Here is a 22,377-nt window from a genome sequence, read left to right on the forward strand (position 1 = left end):
TTAAAAAACCTTTAAAAACCTTACAGGGGACATGAAAGGGAAAAATAGCAAAGGAAATATGACCAAGAATTCCCAAATTCAAACTGCAACGATAAAAAAATATACATCGCAGGGGAAATTGACTCCTATAAGATCCCAGGAAATAAGTGAAAGGAGTGACCTGGAAACAAGCTTAGATAATAGCTCAAGATCCTCCCTGGGAGCAGCTAACAATAGTCAACAAATAATGGAAGGTATAGAGCTGGGAGAAACTGAAAAAGACTTGCAAATACCGAATAAAAAGGAAATGGCGGAGATGTTTAAAAACCTGGAAAAATCTATAAAGCAAGAGATGGGGATAATGCGGAAAGAAATGGGACAGCTGCTAATTAGGGTGGAAGAAACGGAGGAGACAGTCAAATACCATACCCAAATTATCCCAAAAATAGAGAAATTGATTGTGGATACCCGGAAGGAACAAAAAAGACTGCTTTATATGATGGAGGACCAAGAAAATAGAGAAAGGAGAAATAACATTAGAATAAAAGGAGTCCCAGAGTTGCTACAGGGGGAAGATTTAAAGGAGACCACATGCAAAATTTTGAACTCCATAATGGATAGATCTGGTGCGGAGACGTATAAATTGGATGGAGCTTATAGGATAGGAAAATTCCAACAAGAAAAAGGCCCAGAAAAATCAAGAGATATAATTGTCCAATTTCATAACTATGGAGACAAGGATGAGATATGGAAGAAGATTAAGGGAAGATCGAATATTAAATATGGAGGAAAAAATATTAAAATTTTTGCAGATATAGCACCTGGGACATTGAGAAGAAAAAGGTCATTGAAACCATTGTTGGAACTGTTGAAAAGACACAATGTGCAGTATAGATGGGGTCGATCAGCATGTTTAATCGGCTGGAGAGATGGAGTCACTGCATTTTTGAGAACCCCTGAAGATATGAAACAATTTTGTAATAAATTTGAACTGCAGAGAATAGAGATCCCGGAATGAGAAGAGGAGGAGGGAGAGTCATACATGTTGGGAAAAGAGGAATGGCAGCTAATTAGGAGAGAAAACAGAGAGCAGATAAATAGAGGGACACCGGGGAGGAGGGGGGGAAGGTGAGCGCCACATGGACAGAGCCGAACTCCCAGGTAGGAATCAAAAGTGGGACCTTTTCCACAAATGATTCATAGGCAAACAAAAAGCCTAATGGGGGGGGGGAGAGGAGGGAGGAGTATCTGAGGGAGGAGGGGTAAGGGGAGGGAGGAGGGGGGGGAGAGAGGTGGGGATGAGGTGGGGGGGAGGGGGGGATGGAGGGGGGGAGGCTGGAGGGGAGGGAGAGAATTAGGGAGGGACTGGGGATAGAGATTTTTAAAACTGACATCTTGTATGAAAGGAGAGGTATGGGGAGGAGGAAGAGGAAAGGAAAGGGTAAAAAAGGAAGAAGACAAATAAAATATGGAGGAAATACGCTTGGTAACCCATAATGTAAATGGATTAAATTGCCCAGGTAAAATATTTAGACTACACAGGGAACTACAACATAGAGAGGCCTCAGTTGTCTTTTTGCAGGAAACACACCTAGAGTTAAAAAAAAATATTAAGCTAAGCTCTAGACAACACCCGACATGGTATTATGCAGATTTCCCAGTTAAGAGAGCTAAAGGGGTAGCTATAGGATTTGCAAAAAACATTAGGTTTGAACTAGAAGATAGAAATACGGACCCGGAGGGGAGGTTTCTGTTCTTGAAAGGTAAACTACAGGACATAGAATGTACGCTTGTAAACATATATTGCCCTAATAGAAAGCCAGAGAAGATTTTGAAAGAGGTTATGAGAAGATTGATGGACTTTGGAAAGGGATATCTAATAGTGGCGGGAGACTTTAACATTTGTATGGATCCACAAATAGATACAACATCCAGAGTACAGAGAGGGGAAAACAGGTCCATGGGATTATTGAAAAGGGTGATGAAAGAGTGTCAATTGGTGGATAGCTGGAGAGTTGTTAACATGAGAGATAGAGATTACACCTTTTTCTCTAGTGTACATAGGACATACTCTAGATTGGATTATATTATGGTAGACCATCAACTCGTTGAGGATTTGGTTAAAGTTAAAATAGAAGCAATAACTTTCTCGGACCATGCACCTGTAGTATCGGAATTAAGATGGGGAGGGAAGGTATCAGGAGGCTTATCATGGAGATTGAATGAGACACTCCTCATGGATCCAGATACTGATCGGAAGATCAGGGAGGAAATAGAGAGGTTCTTTGAGGAAAATGAAACAGGGGATGTATCACTAGCTACAGTGTGGGAGGCACATAAAGTATATATAAGTGGAATCCTTATTGCGACTGGGGCAAAGAAAAAAAGGGAAAGACGAGAGAAGATCAGTGGGCTTTTGAAGGAAATAGCTGAGATGGAACTCCTACATAAAAAAAAACATAAGGAAAGAGATAGAGCAAAGAGTGATAAAAAAGAGGGAAGAACTAGAGAAAGTAATGGAGGAAGAAAAAATGAGAACTTTTAATAAGATCATTGGAGAAAGATATAGATGGGGAGATAGATCAGGAAAATACTTGATGAGAGCCTTGAGGAGAAAGAAGAATAGGAACTACATAGATAAAATAAAAAACTCCAAGGGAGAGTTATTCCATTCAACCAAAGACATTGCAAAGGTATTTAAAGATTACTATAGTAAATTATACAATATTGCCCCCAAGGATGATATAAATAAAGATAAAGTGATAAATATTGAAAAAAGAAGAGATTATTTAAGGAAGGCAGGATTACCAAAATTAAATGTAGAATTATTAAACTCCTTAGAATCTGATATCACACAAGAAGAACTACAAATAGCATTAAAAAGCTTTAAGACGGGAAAAAGCCCAGGTCCAGACGGGTATACAGTGAGGTATTATAAAAAATATGCTGATTTACTGGTACCTAAGTTAAAGAGATATATGGAGGCATTGGGGGGAGAGATGGAGATAAGAAAGGAATCCCTTCTGGCACAGGTAGTTTTGATACATAAGGAAGGTAAAGACATCACTAACTGTTCAAGTTATAGACCGATATCATTATTAAACGTAGATACGAAGTTGTATGCAAAAGTATTGGCGAATAGGTTAGGAGATCTGATGCCAGATTGGATACATGGAGATCAGGTGGGCTTTGTTAGAGGAAGAGAGGGTCGAGATAATGGGTTGAGGTCCCTGATGCTTATACAGAAAAGTAAATTGGAAAAAAAACCAGTAGTGCTGCTCTCGATTGATGCGGAGAAGGCGTTCGACAGGATTAACTGGAGTTTTATGATAGACACACTGGAGATCTTGGGATTGGGTAGTAGGATGAGAAAGTGGATTGGAAAGTTGTATGAAGGACCGTCCACGATGGTAATGGTAAACGGAGAGAGATCAGAGACCTTTTCTATGTCAAATGGAACCAGACAGGGATGCCCACTTTCCCCACTGTTGTTTGTTCTATCATTAGAACCCCTGTTATCAACAATTAGGAAAAATATAGATATAAGGGGAATAAATGTTGGAAAGACAGAACATAAGATAGCCGCTTTTGCGGATGATTTATTATTCTATGTTGGAAACCCGAGAATAACACTTCCTAACCTAATGAAAACACTGAAAGAATATGGGGAAATGTCAAATCTAAAAATCAACCCGAGCAAAACAGAGATATTAAATATAAATCTTCCAAAGAGTGAAAAAGAAAATATACAGAGAGAGTTTCCCTTTATATGGAAAGATAGAGAAATAAAGTACCTGGGAGTAAAACTTACTCCCTCACAGAAAAATCTTTATAAAGCTAATTATATCCCAATGTTAAACGAAATCAGAGAGGAATTGAGGAAAATGGGTAGTGGGAATCCTTCCTGGCTGGGTCGTATTAACCTGATAAAAATGGTAATTCTCCCGAAAGTACTGTATAAATTCCAGATGATTCCCATTAATCTCCCAGAGGTGTATTTTAAGACAATTAAGCGAATGGTAACTAAATATATATGGAAAAATAAAAAACCTAGGATATCATATGATGTGTTAAGCAGAAATAAAGAAAAAGGGGGGCTTGGATTACCGGACTTTAAAAGATACCATAGGGCAGTCATTCTAGCAAGAATTTTTGACTGGACACATAACTCAAAGAGTAAACATTGGGTCACGATTGAAAACACACTTAGTAGAAAGGATCTGGGTAGGAGTGTATGGGTGTCACCACAGTTTAGAGAATTAGAGGAGAGCACGAGTATATACACGAGAATTGTAATAAGGGAGTGGGATAAAATGCACAAACAGAGGAAATGGGACTTCAATTCACTGCTGATTTCACTAAGAAATTCAGAGTTTTTCCCCCCAGGTAAAGAGGAAATTTCAGGTAGATGGATTATGAAGGAAGACACTCAGCTGAGAGATGTAATGAAGGGGGTACACTTAAGAACACTGGAGGATCTGAAAAGGGAAGAGGGAAGGATTTTCACTAGGATAGATATATGGAGATACATTCAATTGAAACAATTTGTGGAGAAATTGACGAAGCCCCTTAGAACTAGGAAAGAGTGGAATGAATTTGAGAAATACTTAGAAGACAGAGGTGATGGGAAACACAGCACTGCTAAAGCATATACAACTCTCACGGACTTAGATAGTAAGTTTAAATTAAAATATATAGAAAAATGGGAAAAGGATCTAGGAGTGGAGTGGGAAGAGCACACACAGAGGAAAATATTTAGAATGGTACACGAAAATATTAGCATGCGTGAGGTAGAAATGAATTTTAAATGTTTGACAAGGTGGTATCTAACACCGGTGATAGAGCACAAGATGAGTGAGGAGAAGCAACCATGGTGTTGGCGAGGGTGTGGAGGGTTGGGCACGATGTATCACATATGGTGGGAATGCTCAAAAATACAAGTATATTGGGAAAAAATTATAAATCAAATCACGAATATCACTGGAATGGAGATAGGACTGGACCCTGAAACCTGTCTTTTTCATAACTCAAAATTACCTGGAAATAAATATAGAGAACTGAGTATATTGTGCTACTTAAATGCAGCAAAAAGTCTGATTCCTAAGTTCTGGGGTAAAGTTGAAGCACCGAGGGAAGAGGACTGGATGAATAGAGTGGACCAGATTGCTAGACTGGAAAAACTTTATTATATACAGGAAGATAGGATGGTGACATATCATGTGAAATGGGAGAAATGGGAGGAGTTCAAAGGGAAGGTAAAGGAAGGTACTGAGTAAGTAAGCATAAAGAAAAGGGAAAGAGAAGACAAGAAGAAAGGAAGGAAAAAGGGGAAGTGACAGGGAAAGAGAGAAAATATAGGAATTGGCCTTTCTTTCTTTCCTTTTCCTTTTCCAGGCCTCGGTCTCCAGAGGATATGAGATACAAGTAGATCAGATAGATGTCAGGGGTATGTTGAAGAGGGGTGGGAGGGTTAAAAGGAAGGGAGTCATGGGGAGAAAATGATTTGAAATTAGTGTTTTATGAGATTTTGTAATGTTATATTTTACACTATGAAAATGTGTATTGTCTTACTTGAAAAATGAATAAATATTTAAATTAAAAAAAAAAAAAGGAAATTACAGGGTTAAGTTACTTGCCCTTAGCCTGGGTTTGCAGATCCAAGTTGCAGAGCAAGATGATTCTTTATCTCCTCAGATGTTAGCTGAGAGATCTGTGTAAAACTTAAAACTTCCAGGCTTGCAGCCTGTCCTTTTTAAAATCCCTCTGCCAGGGGGTGGGGTGGCCTTGAGTCTGCCCAATACAATATGTTGGGCAGGATGTCAGTGGACTCTCAGTTAAAACTAAAAAACTAACAACTTCATAATCCCTGACATGAAACATAGGGAAAAAAAACTTGAGAAATGTTCAACTTTCTTTCAAGCTACCTAATCTGTTTTATGATGGGTGAACCTACACAGTTTTGGTTCAGTGCTTTCCAGTTCTCTGAGAAATGCTGGCCTTATCAGAACGTAGGTGAGAAAGGTTACATTTTCCCCAGACTGCTGGCACTAAACCAGGGATGCTTAACCTGGGCTGACCCACACCATCTGTCATGAGATAACGTTTGCCTTTCAGGACTGCAGGGGGCTAGGGAATGAGGCTGAGGAATGAGAAATATCTTGAATAAAAATAAAAAAAAAAGGGAAAAGGAGAACTCCGCGTCCAACTCTGATGAGCACGTTTGCTACACCTCCCCCTCAAGTGGTTGCAAGGGAGGGAGCTACAAGTTCCCTCCTGACGCAACCGACCTCTGTCCAGAGGTTCCTCTTGGTACGTCCTGGTACCGCTGTAGGGAGGGTGATTGGGTCTGGGCCCTGCAGCTCTCTCTCTGTAACCCAAGCATCAACCCTCCATCCACTCGTAATCCAGGCATGCTGCCCCTGCCTATGACATCTGTCTGTCTGCCTGTGAACACACCTTGACAAATAAGATTAACTGACAGGCTTTCAGGCTTCCACCCCCCTGGGGTTAGGCCATTCTTCCTATCAGGCTTTTGTTTACCCTTCCCAGCAGGGGGGCTCAGCCCTGGACACAAGCTGAAATCTCCATATGAATGGCTTTCCAGAGCTGCCTTCCCTGTGGGACTACAAAACTCAGTTAGCTTACCTCTGAAGGTCCTTTGGGACTCACTTTTCAGGGCTGCTTGAAGTGTGGAACTACAAGTCCCAGCCAGCGGTGGTGTGCCTTCCTTAGCAGGGCAACTCACAGCTAGCGGACTTCTGAAGTTCCTTTGGGAATCGCTTTTCAGTGCTGCCTGAGGCATGGAACTACAATTCCCTGCCGGCTGCCTAGTCCTATGCAAGGCCAACGGCTGGGCATTTATCAAGGCACAATCTTTTGAGCCTGGGCAAGGGACAGGCCTATCCAGACCATCCCTTTGCTCAGCCCCCAGAGATTGTACCTCAGCCCCCAACACTGAAAATGCATCCTTTGTTTCATCACGAATCTTATACTCATTGTTAGCATTACCAACATTGCCGTCAACAATACAAACATTATCAATTACATTACTATCAATGTTACTGACATTATTGACATTACTGACTTTACTTTCAATGTTACTAACATTATCAACGACATTACTGACTTCATTATCAAGGTTACTGACATTATTAATGACATTCCTGACTTTACTATCAATGTTACTGACATTAGTAATATCACCCTCAGTGTCACCACAACGATCGACAGTCACGTTCATAATATCCATGACACATGAGTTCAATACCTCCCCAGGCAAGGGGATTTCTTGTTCTCCAGCTAATGGAGAATCCTGTAGCCCCACACCATTCCCAGCCCCCTCCCTCTGTCCATCCACCGGTGGCCCAGACATTACCCCAATATCTGTCCACGTTATTGTCCACGGGTATTCTCGGCAGGGGCATAATATGAAACAAGAGTGCCTAAGTCAGCACCCAACAAAACAGGTGTGGGCAGTTCATCTGAGACCCCCACCTCTCTCATCCCCCTCCCTGCACCCCAATCTAGGAATACCTTTGCACAGGGTATGCGTGAACAGGTCCCCCCAACTCCTGTGAGTTTCAGGAACTTTCCTGGGATGAGGTTCTGTGGCTCAATCAGCTCTGGCCGGATCAAGGTGACTTCTGCCCCGGTGTCCCGGAAACCAGTTGCAGACTGGTTGCCCACGGTAACGGGCTGCAAGTTGGCGGGGGTTACCCGCATCTTCCTGCGAACGTACAGCACAGAAGTTGCTGGCCGCCTGGCCAGATTCTGCTTCTGCTCAGGACACTGGGTCCTAAGATGTCCGGTTTTTTCACAGGTGAAACATCTGCGGGTGTCAGGCAGGAATGGCTTGGCTCCAAGCGCTGCAGGTGTGGGCGGAGGTGAAGCTTGACTCACCGAAGTAGGAGAGGTTGCTAGGGACGATTTCCCCCCTTTCCAGCTGTTTGGAGGAGCCTTGCGAGGGTCAGGCACTCGCGTGTGGACGAAGGTATCTGCCAGGTCTGCTGCAGCTGTTGTAGATGCTGGCTCCCTCTCCAAGACGAACTGTCTGATGTCTGCCGGGCAAATGTGCAAGAGTTGATCTCGGATCATGAGATCCTCCAAAGCTTCATAGGAATTAGCTTTCAGTCCCTTAGTCCACTGTCGGAATGGGGTGCGTAAGCGACTTGCCACATCCGTGTAAGAGTCCCCAGGTCCCTTCTGCATGGACCTGAACCGCTTGCGGTACACTTCCGGGGTCATCTGGTACTTCCAGATAATGGCATCTTTTAAAAGTTCATAATCATCATCTTGCCCCTCTGGCAATTCAACAAATGCGTCCAGGGCCTTGCCTCGTAGCCCTGGTGTCAGGTACCGAACCCATTGAGCTCGGGGCACATGGTACTGATGGCACGTTTTTTCAAAGGACAGTAAGTAGGTGTCAGTGTAACTGTCCTTTTCCATCACGGGAAACTTGGCTGCGCCCACGGAAAGAGTGGCATCCCTGTGATCTAGGGACCCGAGGTTCTGACCCGGTCGCTGCTGGAGCCTTGCCATCTCCATCTCGTGCCGACGATCAGCTTCCCTCTGCACCGCCTCCCTCTCAGCCCGGCGTTCCGCAGTTTCTCTGTCAGCCTGGCATTCCATGAACTGCAGGTATGCCTCCTGATCTGTCTCCATGAGGTGTTTCAAGGCCTCCTGCATCTGAGAAGAGTCTCTGCTGGTTCCAGGCAGCACGGTGCTAGCGCACTCAGGCGGTGGTGTGACGTTAACCTTTGGTGATCCTCCAGTGTCAGTCTCTGTATGCCCATCCTGTGAGGCCGTCTCTGAGCCACTGGCAATGTGGGTAACGGGAACCCCTCCATGTTCAAGTTCCCCCGAGTTCTGATTTGCTCGGATATCATACTCCACTAGATCACTAATCAAATCTTAACGAGTTTTGCGACCGACGTCCAATCCTCGTGAGGCACATTCAACTTTCAAATCACCTTTGCTCGTTTTCTCGTAATCTGCTTCACCAGGCATAATTGCAAGCAAAGATAAAAGAGAGAAGTAGGAAAAGAAGGAGCTGTTGCTATGTGTCTTTCTATACACATATATATATATAAAATAAAATATGCACCTCTGGTTTCTAAGGACTGTTTCCACAAAGGTTACAATCCTTCAGTGCAGAGCCAATTTTTAACACTGCACTGAAGCTCTTAATGCAATTATCCCACGTACGCTGCCAACAATATGTCACGGATCCACGGTCGCCGCCACCAACATGCGACAATCGCACGACCGCGACTAACAGTAATACATCACACCCACGGCGTCAGACCCCAGACCTTCTCACCAAACTCGTGATCGAAGGACTGGCCGATCTAAAACCGCAGTGTGACGCGCGTAACAAGGCCCCACCCAGCTGCACCCTGCACAGCGATTGTCCAGCTAATGGGCTACAATCGGTGCCTGCAGCCTGAATGCGCTTGTTACTGGGTCAGGTTAATTACGCCACTAACCCTTCACACTGCCACCACCGTCTTGAAATGTACAGAGAAGACGGACTCTGTCAGAAATACACTATAATGATTGAAAAGTCACCTGTCCAATATGGTCAATTGGGCAGGGAGTAAACAAACACAGTAGCATCTCTTCAAAAGGCAGGAATTCGTGAATTGCAGGTAAGCGCTTAAAAACAGTTTAACACTTTCAGAAAGAAAGATTTATTACTAAAAGAGTCAAACAGGTGCAATAAAATATTTACAAAGAGATGTCGCAAAAATATATATATATGTATATAAAGACACAGCAAAGAGATAATTAGGAAGGAAATTACAGAGTTAAGTTACTTGCCCTTAGCCTGGGTTTGCAGATCCAAGTTGCAGAGCAGGATGATTCTTTATCTCCTCCTTAGATGTTAGCTGGGAGATCTGTGTAAAACTTAAAACTTCCAGGCTTGCAGCCTGTCCTTTTTAAAATCCCTCTGCCAGGGGGTGGGGTGGCCTTGAGTCTGCCCAATACAATATGTTGGGCAGGATGCCAGTGGACTCTCAGTTAAAACTAACAGCTTCATAATCCCTGACATGAAACATAGGGGAAAAAAACTTGAGAAATGTTCAACTTTCTTTCAAGCTACCTAATCTGTTTTATGATGGGTGAACCTACACAGTTTTGGGTCAGTGCTTCCCAGTTCTCTGAGAAATGCTGGCCATATCAGAACATAGGTGAGAAAGGTTACATTTTCCCCAGACTGCTGGCACTAAACCAGGGATGCTTAACCTGAGCTGACCCACACCATCTGTCAGGAGATAACGTTTGCCTTTCAGGACTGCAGGGGGGTAGGGAATGAGGCTGAGGAATGAGAAATATCTCGAATAAAAATAAAAAAAAAAGGGAAAAGGAGAACTCCGCCTCCAACTCTGATGAGCAAGTTTGCTACAAGTAGAAGCTGCAAAGCATGCATGGAATCCAAGAAATTGTGGAAAGGCATGAGTATCAGACAGGCAGAACTCACAAAATGAAAGGATTTTTTTCTTTTTAGATGAAAATTATATTGGATTGTCAAATTAATGTTTGTATTACTATTACAATGCTAATGTTTAAAAAAAAAATGAATGTATGTTGTGGCTATTGTAACAATCGTGCACACAGAGACGGACGCAGCCTTCCATTTTGTTAAGAATTTCCTATGTTATACCATTTCTCACTCCCAAAGCAGGCTACCCCCTCCATCTTGTAGATCTCTCATCCCCCTCCCTCGCTGTGGGGTGACATGTGGCCTGAGTGATGAGAAGGGTCACAGGCGGCCAAAGCACAGCAGGGAGCTCCGAGCTATAAAACCTCACAAGCTGGGTGCCTAGCTGTCTAAGAAACTGGCACATCGTAAAAGTATAAACTGAGTCCCTCACTGAACTTCAAACGACCTTCCAAGGGGTCGTAAAAACAGACTTACTTTTAAAAACTCACTTTTCATATAAGTTGATATCTTCATGTAGGACATAACTACCTAAACATGAAGCCTATATTCGGAAGGCTCAGTTTGAGGCCATTCTCCTGGTATGTAACACCCCTTAGCTGACATACATAGAAAAGCAGAAAAGTATATCTCTTGAACCATTCAAGTGCATATTTCATATTTTATCTCTAACCATTCCGCAGATGCGGCTGAGTATTAATATACTAGTGCCCAGGCCGGAAAATGTACCTAGGAAAGGTTTTGAGCCAAAATATAAGCTAGGAGAGATTCTGGTTGTAACTTAGGTCTCCACCCAACACCCGTCCCCAAAAGGAGACCATTGGTTACTACTCGAAAGAGACACCCTGCTGGGATTTGCTAGAAAAAGGCTGTTATGCTTAGAGTTGGGTGTGTGAGAGAAAGCAGAGTCTCCTGCGTTTACCATCGAAACTAGCAGTAGAGACAAGAAATCCTTTTTGGCTCATGAGACTTGAAGCTGCTTAACCCAAGGCTTTTTGGCAAGTACTTATCTACCTAAACTTCTTTCTGTTATCTTTTTGCTGTGTTATTGCTCTCTGTATATTTTTATATATATATATATATATATATATATATTGGTTACATTTTGTTTCTGTAAATATTTTTATTGCACCTTTTGACCTTTTAGTAATAAATCTTTCTTTCTGAAAGTTTTGAACTGTTTCTAAAGCTCTTTAATGCAACTTACGAATTCCTGCCACTGAAGAGCGCTACTATGTGTGTTTAACCCTCTGTATAACCTGTCTGCGGTGACAGTGGTATACAGACGATTATCCAATCATCCTAGTGTTATTGCTGATATTGCCGAGTTTCCTCTTTCTCTGTATAAAAAGGAGGTGATGGCAGTGTGAAAGGTTAATTGCGTAATTAACCTGACCCAGTAACAATTGTGCTCAGGCTGCCGGTACATCGATTTGTGGTCCAGTGAGCTGGAAAATTGTTGTGCTGGGTGTGGCATTGTTACGCGCGTGACATCACGGTTTTAGATTGGCTAGTCTTTCGGTCACGAGTTTGGTGAGAAGGGCAGGGATCTGACGTGGCGATCGTCACAGCTATAGATAACCTTTAAAGTGTTACTAAACTCAGGACCCTGCATTCACTATAACTAGTCTGCCATAGTACACAGAACATGAACATGCAATTATTTTATTAAATGTAAACTGCTAAATACCTTTTCTCATCAGCAGTTAGTGCAGTCTTGTGACTTATATCAGTGTTCAGCAGAGCACTGGTTAAAGCTTGTAGGAGTTTTCATTCTGCTCTAGGAGGATGCAAAACTCCTCACCTCTGTCTGAACAGTGCTGATTGGCCCTGTGCTGATCACATGCACTCGCCCAAGAAAATTAAAAACCTCTCTAGCAATACACACCAAACTGAGCTTGAGAAGAGTGTCTCCACACCATATGTCTTATCAGGAGATAATGCAGAGGATTAACCCCTTAGGTTCCACAGTGAGTATAACAAGCATGTTTTACTGCATATAAAGACTGATTTTACTCTTGTGGGTTTTGTAACTTTAGTTTAAGTGCATTCAACCTCTTGACAACAAGGCCTATTCTGACTTCTTTTTTTTTTCTTTTACATGTAAAAATCAGTATTTATTTGTAGACAATTACTTAGAACCCCCAAACATATATTTTTAAGCAGAGGCCTTAGAGCATAAAATGTTGGGTTTTGCAATTTTTTTTGTTATATCGTATTTGCGCAGCATTTTATTTTTAAACAAATTTTTTTTAGAAAAATATATTTTAATGAATTTTAATGCACAAAAACACAATATAATACCCAGTTGTTTGGTAAAATTTAAACATGTCTGGTGCTAGAATTATTGCTCTTGCTCTGATGTGTATGCTTTTGTGCGAGAGTACGGTGGAACGGGGGCACGTTAATTTTTTTTTTTTTTTAATTATATTATTTATTTTATTTTAACTTTTATGCTGTCTCTTTTTTTTACTTTTATTGCTATCACAAGGGATGAACAACATCCCTATTGATAGCATGGGCAGTGACAGGTCCTCTTTATGGTGAGAACTGGGGTCTATTAGACCCCATATCTCTCCTCTGCCCTTAAAAACATCAGACCAATCCAAGATCCGTTTGATCAGATGCTTTTTACAAGCTTGTTTACATGCTGAGGAAATGAGAAGTGAGAAAATCCTTGTCGCTTCCGGTTTCCTTTACCATAGAGATGATTAGGGAGGATCTTAATCACCTCTATGGTATGCCATCAGAACCGCTGTCTTCAGTTCTGGGCTTCCCAGTGGGACAGGAAAGCCAGCTTTGGAGGGTGGTAGGAAGGGGAGACCCCCTGCTGCTGCCTGTAAAAGCAGTCCAGCAGCTAATTAGCTGCTAGGATTATTTTTACATGAAAGCTGATCACCTGCAGAAAAAAACAATATGGGGATGATGACTGTAGTTGCAGGCATCATCCCAGTAAACCACTTTAACTGCCTCCTGCCCGCCATATAAGGAAATGACAGGCGCAAGGTGGTTCTCTCATTCTGGGAGGACATCATATGACATCCTCCAACTCTAACCGTGCGTGAGCTGTATCCCTGGGACACAGCGGATCATCGATCAGCAGAAAGAGCCAATGACTTTGGCTCTGTCATGTGTTCAGCTGTGTCCAATCACAGCTGATCGCATGTAAATAAGGAAATGCCGGTTATCGGCATTTTTCACTTCACGAGCTGTCACGCTGACAGCTCGTGAGGAGAGGAGAGTCAGTATTTGGCATTCTTCAGAGGGGACCTCTACACTGATCATAAGGGCACTAATGATCAGTGCCCTGAAGATCAGTGTAGCCCCATCAGTGCCACCTGTCAATGTACATCAATGCCACATAAGTGCCGCCTATGAGTGCTGCTGATTGCAGTGCCGCCTATCAGTGCCAGTCAGTGCTGCCTATCAGTGCCAGTGAGCCTTTCAGTGCCCATCAGTGATGTCTGTGAATGCCCACCAGTGATGCCTGTCAGTGCCTCCTCATCAGTGCCAATCAGTGTCGCCTATTAGTTCCCATCACTGCAGCCTCATTAGCGCACATCTGTGAAGGAAAAAAATTACTAATTTACAAAATGTTATAACAGAAACTAAGAAAAAAAACGTTGTTTTTCAAAATTTTCAGTTATTTTCGGTTTATCAAAAATAAAAAACACAGTGGTGATTAAATACCACCAAAAGAAAGCTCTATCTGTCTCAAAAAAATTATATAAATTTCATATGGGTTACAGTGTTGCATGACCATGCAATTGTCATTCAAAGTGCGACAGCGCTGAAAATTGGCCTGGGCAGGAAGGGGGTGAAAGTGCCCAGTAGGCAAGTGGTTACGCTAACAACGTACATGTGGTTAAATAGAAAACAAGAGAATGGGTAATGTACCACCCACTACCACCCAAGTGTATGCTTCTGCGAGGTCCAAGGGGATAAAGCAGGTGGAGAGAAAGCAACACAGCGTTGCCTGCTTTAACTCTTTGCTGTATTGAACAAGACTGCAGGGCACTTGCAGAGAGGCCTCATTCACTCGTATGGGTGATACTTTCCAGTGCTACACCCACCAACCATGACAGGGTACAGTTGCAAGAAAAAGTATGTGAACCCCTTGGGATTACGTGGAATTTTGCATGAATTGGGCATAAAATGTGCTCTGAACGTCATCTAAGTCACAACAATAGAAGACCACAGTCTGCTGAACATAATACTACACAAACATTAGATGTTGCCATGGTTTAATTGCACATAACATGTAAACATTCACAGTGCAGGGAGGAAAAAGCATGTGAACCTTTGGACTTGTTGAACTGGTTGACCCTCCTTTGGCAGCAATAACCTCAACCAAACGTTTCCTGTAGTTGCAGATCAGACCTACACAATGATCTGGAGTCATTTTGGACCACTCCTCTTCACAAAACTGTTTCAGTGTAGCAATATTCTTGGGATGTCTGGTGTGATTCGCTCTCTTAAGGTCATGCCACAGCATTTCAATCGTGTTGAGGTCAGGACTCTGACTGGGCCACTCCAGAAGGCGTATTCTGTGCCGTTGCAGCCATTGTTTTGTTGAATTACTTGTATGCTTTGGGTCATTTTCCTGTTGCATCACCCATCCTCTGCGGAGCTTCAGTTGGCGGACAGATGGTCGTGCGTTTTCCTGCAAAATGTCTTGATAAACTCTGGAATTCATTTTCCCATCAATGACAACAATCCGTCCAGGCCCTGAGGCAGCAAAGCAGCCCCAAACCATGATGCTCCCTCCGCCATGTTTTACAGTGGGGATGAGGTTTTGATGTTGGTGTGCTATGCCTTTTTTTCTCCACACATAGTGTTGTGTGTTCTTCCCAAACAACTCAATCTTGGTTTCATCTGTGCACAGTATATTTTGCCAGTAGTGCTGTGGAACATCCAGGTGCTCTTTTGCAAACTTCAAACGTGCTTCAGTATTCTTTTTGGACAGCAATGGCTTCCTCTGTGGTGTCCTCCCACGTACTCCATTCTTGTTTAATAATTCCTTACTGTAGATGTGTCAACAAAAATGTTAGCATGTGCCAGAGATTTCTGTAGGTCTTTAGCTGACACTCTGGGATTCTTCTTTACCTCATGCATCATTCTGCGCTGTGCTCTTGCAGTCATTTTTACATGACGACCACGCCTAGGGAGAGTAGCAACAGTTGTAAACGTTCTCCTTTTGTAGACAGTCTGTCTTACCGTGGACACATGAACATCAAGGCTTTTGGAGATACTTTTGTAACCCTTTCCAGCTTCATGCAAGTCAACAATTCTTGATCGTAGGTCTTCTGAGAGCTCTTTTCTGCGAGGCATGGTTCACATCAGACAGTGCTTCTTGAAACCAGTAAACCCAAAACAGGTGTGTGTTTTTTAAGGGCAGGACAGCTGTCAGCAACACATCCAATATCATAACACTGATTGGAGTCAAGGTTGGCTCACTCCTGGCTCCAATTAGCTCTGGGAGAAGTCATTAAGCTAGGGCCTCACATACTTTTTCCTCCCTGCACTGTGAATGTTTACATGTTATGTGCAATTAAACCATGGCAACATCTAATGTTTGTGTAGTAATATGTTTAGCAGACTGTTTTTCTATTGCCCAATTCATGCAAAACCCCACGTAATCCCAAGGGGTTCACATACTGTTTCTTGCAACTGTATATAAATCCTACTGCGGCTGCAACATGTGTACACCCCTGGCCACTGCAGCTAAAGGGGGGGCGGGGATGTTAAAAACATGCCTTAACTTTGGGGTTTTATCACCCCCCAAATTGCAAATGTAAATGAACCCACTATAAGGCAGCTTTCACACTGATGTGCTGCAGTTTATCTGCATTGCGTGTGCAGCACAACGCATCTGTGACTTTTATGGGTTACCTGCGCTATTCAATAGGCTTCTGTTATATCCTGCAGGTGTGCTGCACTTTCAGAACCTGCGCCAAACCCACAGGATATAATAGAAGTCTATGGCTAAGCACAGTAAACACACAGGAAAGCTGTAGATACACTGCAATGCACCCGCAGTGTGGGTAAACTGCAGCACATCAGTGTGAAAGCAACTCTATATTATTATGTCCAGTGTATTGCTCCACACTGACCTGAAGAAGAACTTTTTCCTGCAGCTGGCACCACTCTGGAGACTGGTATGGGGGATAAGAGGTGGAGTGCAGTTGGTATCAATCCACTTAGGACAGGAGCCAGCACTAGAGTAGGCATTGGCTTATGCGGCTCTTGCTCCTCACTACAGCTCCAACTTTACAAGTAGTCCCTCTGCATTGCGCTCTGATGCTCTGGGATGGCAGGTCAGCAAGCCCAGACTTCAATCTACCAGTCTGAAAAACAAGAAACAGAGGGTGCACCAACTTAGCTCATTACCATTGTGATATATTGGCTTTGAGGAAGAAGGAATTCCCCCCTCGAAATGCAGCAGCCTTTTTAGAAGGTAGTGCTAGAACTTAATATACACCAATTACATACAATTAAAAGAATCTGTGAAAAAGGAGGTAATCCTAAGATTACAAAGTGTCCACTGGTTTCCAAATTGTGAAAGAAGAAATTATCACAATAAAACCAAACAATAAATGACCACTGTTTCTTGAAAAAAAAAAAAATCCAATAAAGTCCGCAAGTTGTGAGTATTGCTGAACAAAATTTTTCTGATGACTCCAAAGCAAAACCTAAGTGTTCAGAACATATCCGTGCACCCAAAACCAGAAGACACACACATCAGCTGCTTACCGGAACCCTATGCCCTTTACATGCAGTAAATGGTCATACAGCACTTGAGGGGTTAAACCTCTAACTGGCATATAGATCTACTCCACATACTCAGTGCGGGACAGACATCACTCAAAAAAAAGGGATAAAAAGCGATCCCAAGTGTGAAAGTGCAAACGGTGAAACTTCTTGTGGAGAAGATCAATATGGAACACATAACAGCGATCTGACTGTAGCAAAGCAGGGAGAAAAAAACAGCCATATAATAAAGTAAAAGCAGCACATATTACACGTTGTTAGGCACAAACTAACCCCTTGATTGCCCCTAGATGTTAACCCCTTCTTAGCTAGTGTCATTAGTATAGTAACAGTGTACAGTATTAGCACAGATCACTGTGTCACTATTGACGTCAGTGACAGTGTACTGCCCAGCCAGCGTCAGCTAGCCCGCCACACTGTCACAGTTCCACTATAAGTCGCTAATCTCTGCAGTTACCAGTATAGCGTCATAGCTGCGTAAAGTCCAGTGTATATATACCATAGTTTGTAGATGTTCTAACTTTCGCACAAACCAATAAATATAAACCTATTGGGATTTTTTCTTACCAAAGACATGTAGCAGAATACATTTTGGCCTAAATTTATAAAGAAATTTGATAATCGATTATGTCGATTAGTTGTTTCAGCCCTAGTGGACATTTTATTTAATTTTATAGTGATAATTTATTCTTTCACATTTTTGGAAACAAGTGGACACTTTGTAATCTTAGTTAGAATTACCTTCTTTTTCAAGGATTCTTTTAATTATTTCATGTCATTGGTATATTATTAATATTTAGCACTGCACATTTTTGCATTTATAACAAATGTACACATATGTAGTATTGCTGCGATCATCAGGAGAAAGACAATTTATTTTGGTGGTAGGTTATGGTAATCAAAATAAATATGCAGTGTGACAGTAGGCAGGTGAAATCACCTGGTTGCGTCCTTAATGGATGATACATTTGTCGAAGGTTTAGACTCTATGGGGATTTGTTCCACTAGGGGGAAGTGCTGAGTCCTTCAGCACTGAGGTAATGAGCCCAGCTGAAGGTAGTCGGCTCATTTAGGCCGTTATAAAACTTCCCAGCCTGCCTGGGAGTTACTCCAACCTGGAACCAGATCTGTGCCTGAACTGACTGGGGAGCATCATACTATCTGAGTGCAGAGAGACAAAAGCCTGTGTGGCTAGCCTCCAACTAACAGCGACTAGGTATACCATCAGGCTGTACCTAGTGGATAGCTAGGGAAGCTATTCGTACATTAAGTAGCCAAGTTGGCCCGGATTTGATGTTTATTTTTGGTTGGACGTTTTCCTGTAAATATTGTAACTAAACTGCACCTTTTTTTTTTTCACCTCCACTGTTGTGCTGTGCCTGTGTTTTTGTGTTGTGCACCCATCCAGGTGGTCACACACCCACTGCCGAGCTAACCACGTTACAACAGCTAAATTAAAATTTTTTCATTTTTGTGTTCTTTTTTTTTGTGTGCCAATTTTCCTTTTATAACTATCATTGCCATTTGCCACGAAGCCCTGTTTTTCCTGGAAAAAAAAAAACCCCAGCATATAATTACCTGGATACACTAAGTAAATGCAGTGGTATGTACAGCTTTACTTACACATTTCAAAGTTAGCAAAAACTGTGTTCGGGCATTAGGATTTGTTCTATCCTCTGTCATGAAGGTGTTAACTACATGCCTGAACAACACTACCTACGGAGACCAATAATGTGCAATGATTTCCATGATGTTTGTCTTTTAAGAAATTTTCTGTATTCTATCTACATGCTAAATTATTGTAGCACTGTTTTTTAGAAATATATTTGTTTACATTCTTGTAGTTGCCTCTTACACAGACAGCTCAGATGATGATTTATCCCCTCGAGACAAACAACAAACCTCGTCAAAAGGAAGCAGCGACTTTTGTGTTAAGAATATTAAACAGGCTGAGTTTGGCCGGCGTGAGATTGAAATTGCTGAACAAGGTAACTGACAATTTAGTTGAAGAAGAGTTAGAATCATGCATGCGACAGTGATGAAAGGAGCAAAGCAAGTGCAAATGACATTAACTCCCAGCAACCAATCAGATATTTCTTTACTATCTGTATTTCCAGTACAAGATAGATTCTGATTGTATGGTAAAGGAAATTTTATTTACATTTTTTGCACTGTTTATTGAATAATCATGTTAGCGGCCTATTCAGTAATAGGATTAGGAACTGTTTGGAGTTAATATTTCATTTTTGTAATTTTTTTTTTTAAATTTTTTGCATTGCCTCCAGAAATGACCGCTCTGATTTCCTTAAGGAAGAGAGCACAGGGTGAAAAGCCTCTAGCAGGAGCGAAGATTGTGGGATGCACACACATTACAGCTCAGATTGGGGTTAGTATTGAACATTCTTGTACAGTTAAGCTTTTGGAACTGACAGTCTGTAATATTTGTCTAATGTAGCTTTTCTCTCAACTTGCTTCCCTGAACCTATTCCTGAAAGAATCTTTTAATATTTTTACATGACATTGAATGTGTTTGAGCATACATGAAATGCAAATAAAAATGTATTGAATTTGATTTAATAAGGCAAATAACCAATATGCCAATCAGAAGATATGTTTAATGCTGAACTCTGAAGAAAACAAAAATCATTCCTTCCTGGGGGGCAGCCTCAATTTCAAGGGTTAAATTTTTTTCATATCTAGAGTACCTGAAAAAGCGGTTATATTCTTCTACATTATAGGACACAGGTTGGATATTCATAGACCATTGCTACCTCTTGAGTAATTGGATACCGGCAAAGCTTTTAGACAAGCTCCTTTGGGTGTAGACTTATAAAAAATACCAGACCTAATTTTTTTGCCAGTATAATGTAGGTGATTGTACCTTTTCTTTTTAATTGGAGAAGGTTTCAAACTTCCACACAGAGCCCTTTTCCAAAAGAACTTCACTACAGGGTTGCTACTCAGTGATTATTCCACAGGAGGATATCCTCACTGCTATCAATGGTGAAAAACAGGTGCAAAGGAATCACTGCAAAAGCTCAGGAAAACATTCACTCTGCTGATGACCTGCAAAGCACACAAACCACTCAGCATAAATTTGCTTCCCTTGCACTAGAGCAGGACCCTATTTTAATACCCAATTCTAGCTGTATCTCAGGCACGCAACAGCCTGTCTGAGAAAGGTAGAATTCTCTGTAACTATGTCAGATATTCTCACACAACTAACATCCTTAATTCAGCCATCAATGTCCAGAGTCCAAAAGCGCTAGGCTTCTAGTTCACCTCCACCCTCACTAGATGAGTTGAAACTGGCACTTCCTTTCTTAGAAGAGGTAGACATGGAACACCTTGAAGTACACCTGATACAGTGAAGGAGATAAATATTTGATCCCCTGCTGATTTTGAATGTTTGCCCAGTCACAAAGAAATGATCAGTCTAAAAATCTAATGGTAGGTTTATTGTAACACTGAGAGACAGAATAGCAACAAAAAATTAAAAAGAAATGCATGTCTAACACATTATGCACTGATTTGCATGTTCATGAGGGAAATAAGTATTTGATCCCCTATCATTCAGCAGGATTTCTGGCTACCAGGTGTCTTTCATACAGGTAACAAGCTGAGATTAGAAACAGTCTCTTAAAGGGAGTGCTGCCAATCTCATTTTTTTACCTGTATAAAAGTCAGCTGTCCACAGGAGCAATCAAACAATCAGATTCCAAACTCTTAAAGTGCAGCGCTAAAACAAATATAGGTAAATAATATCAATCCATAAAATAAGCTGAATAAATGATCCCAGTATGTTCAAATATATGTATATAAATGGTGACAGTCTGTGATAAGTGATGGATACAGGAGATATTGGTGACTTCATGTTCCAGGTGGCGAGGTGATAGAATAGTTAAAATACGCACTCACCAGATGCGTATCTTTAAATACGCATATAGTCAATAACCAGAGGTCCCCCTCATGGGATGGATGAGCTGAACTGCTAATAACGGACTCTCCCCCTCTTGGTATTGGTCTGGTTAGTGGTTGTCTCTCTTGGGATAGCCCCAAATACCACCGTGGAAGCCTCTTGGATACACAGCTTAGGATGAATCACACTGGACCTGGCGTTTTCCTCTGGTAGTAGTAGGCTGATGTCAGCGATATAGGAATAGCTCCTATGCCATGGAGTATGGGCTCTGGGGATGAATTGTTGGCTCGCAAAGGAGTCAACAAAAATAATAGCCCATAGTGTAGTATATTCAATAAAATTATTAACGTGGGTGAAAAGAAGTAATAAAATCAAAATAGGTATATAAAAGTACACTGACTGTAAATGAATATAAAGGAGGCCACCAGACCTATAGCAGGAGCCGGTGGCTTGACGTAACGGTGTTATGGCCCCTTGGACGCGTTTTGTGCAATTGCACTTCCTCAGTAAGGGATAGTACTTTTATATACTCAGTGTACTTTTATATACCTATTTTGATTTCATTACTTCTTTTCACCAACGTGGATTAATAAATAATTTTATTGAATATATTACACTATGGGCTATTATTTTTGAATATACTGTACTAGACGACCACTAACCAGACCAATACCAAGAGGGGGAGAGTCTGTTATTGGCGGTTCAGCTCATCCATCCCATCCCATGAGGGGGACCTCTGGTTTATTGACTAAATGTGTATTTAAAGGTACGCATCTGGTGAGTGCGTATTTTAACTATTCTATCACCTCGGCACCTGGAACGTGAAGTCACCAATATCTCCTGTATCTATCACTTATCACAGACTGTCACCATTTATATACATTTATTTGAGCATACTGGGATCATTTATTCAGCTTAGTCTATGGATTGATATTATTTACCTATGGGGGTCCAGCCAAGATGGCGAGTGGAGCAGCAGCATAGTTAGGAGCTCCGGCACCCCATAGCTTAATCTGCTGCCATCCGGACGGCAGCGGACTATATAGAGGCATCGGAGACCCTGCGGCCCCTGTCTGACACCTGAGGGGTGCTGGGCATTTTTGTCCCCCCTCCGGAGCTCTGGGATTTTGCGGCTTGCGGAGCCGCGGCCTTTCCTGAAATCGCGGCTGAATCGGGACGTAGCCGCTTCGCCCCCCGGCCCCCTGCTGTCGAACCCGCTGCTGGGGCGGTTTGTTTGTGGCTCCCTGGCCTCTCCATCGGCTCCAGG

The 22,377-nt window shown here is 42.1% G+C and overlaps 2 protein-coding genes across 4 annotated transcripts in view; one reads left to right on the forward strand and one right to left on the reverse strand.

Moving 5' to 3' along the window:
• The window catches only part of LOC149462135 (S-adenosylhomocysteine hydrolase-like protein 1), a 461,588-nt gene that overhangs the window by 92,841 nt on the left and 346,370 nt on the right, over positions 1-22,377 (forward strand). For 2 of the 3 annotated variants that reach the window (XM_089677371.1, XM_089677373.1), the window contains exons 3-4: positions 19,036-19,179; positions 19,477-19,577. In XM_089677371.1, coding sequence (XP_089533497.1) covers positions 19,036-19,179; positions 19,477-19,577 — 245 coding nt within the window. The remainder of the gene's footprint in view (positions 1-19,035; positions 19,180-19,476; positions 19,578-22,377) is intronic. The other variant, XM_089677372.1, reaches the window with a different exon arrangement.
• On the reverse strand, positions 7,372-8,439 carry LOC149462136 (uncharacterized). The gene has a single exon (XM_089677380.1). It carries the CDS (start codon positions 8,422-8,424, stop codon positions 7,372-7,374), a length of 1,053 nt encoding a protein of 350 aa, XP_089533506.1. The 5' UTR covers positions 8,425-8,439.

Source organism: Staurois parvus, unplaced genomic scaffold (assembly GCF_062004578.1).
Source record: "Staurois parvus isolate SC_StPar_1 unplaced genomic scaffold, SC_StPar_1.0 ptg000185l, whole genome shotgun sequence".
Classification (NCBI taxonomy): Eukaryota; Metazoa; Chordata; class Amphibia; order Anura; family Ranidae; genus Staurois; species Staurois parvus.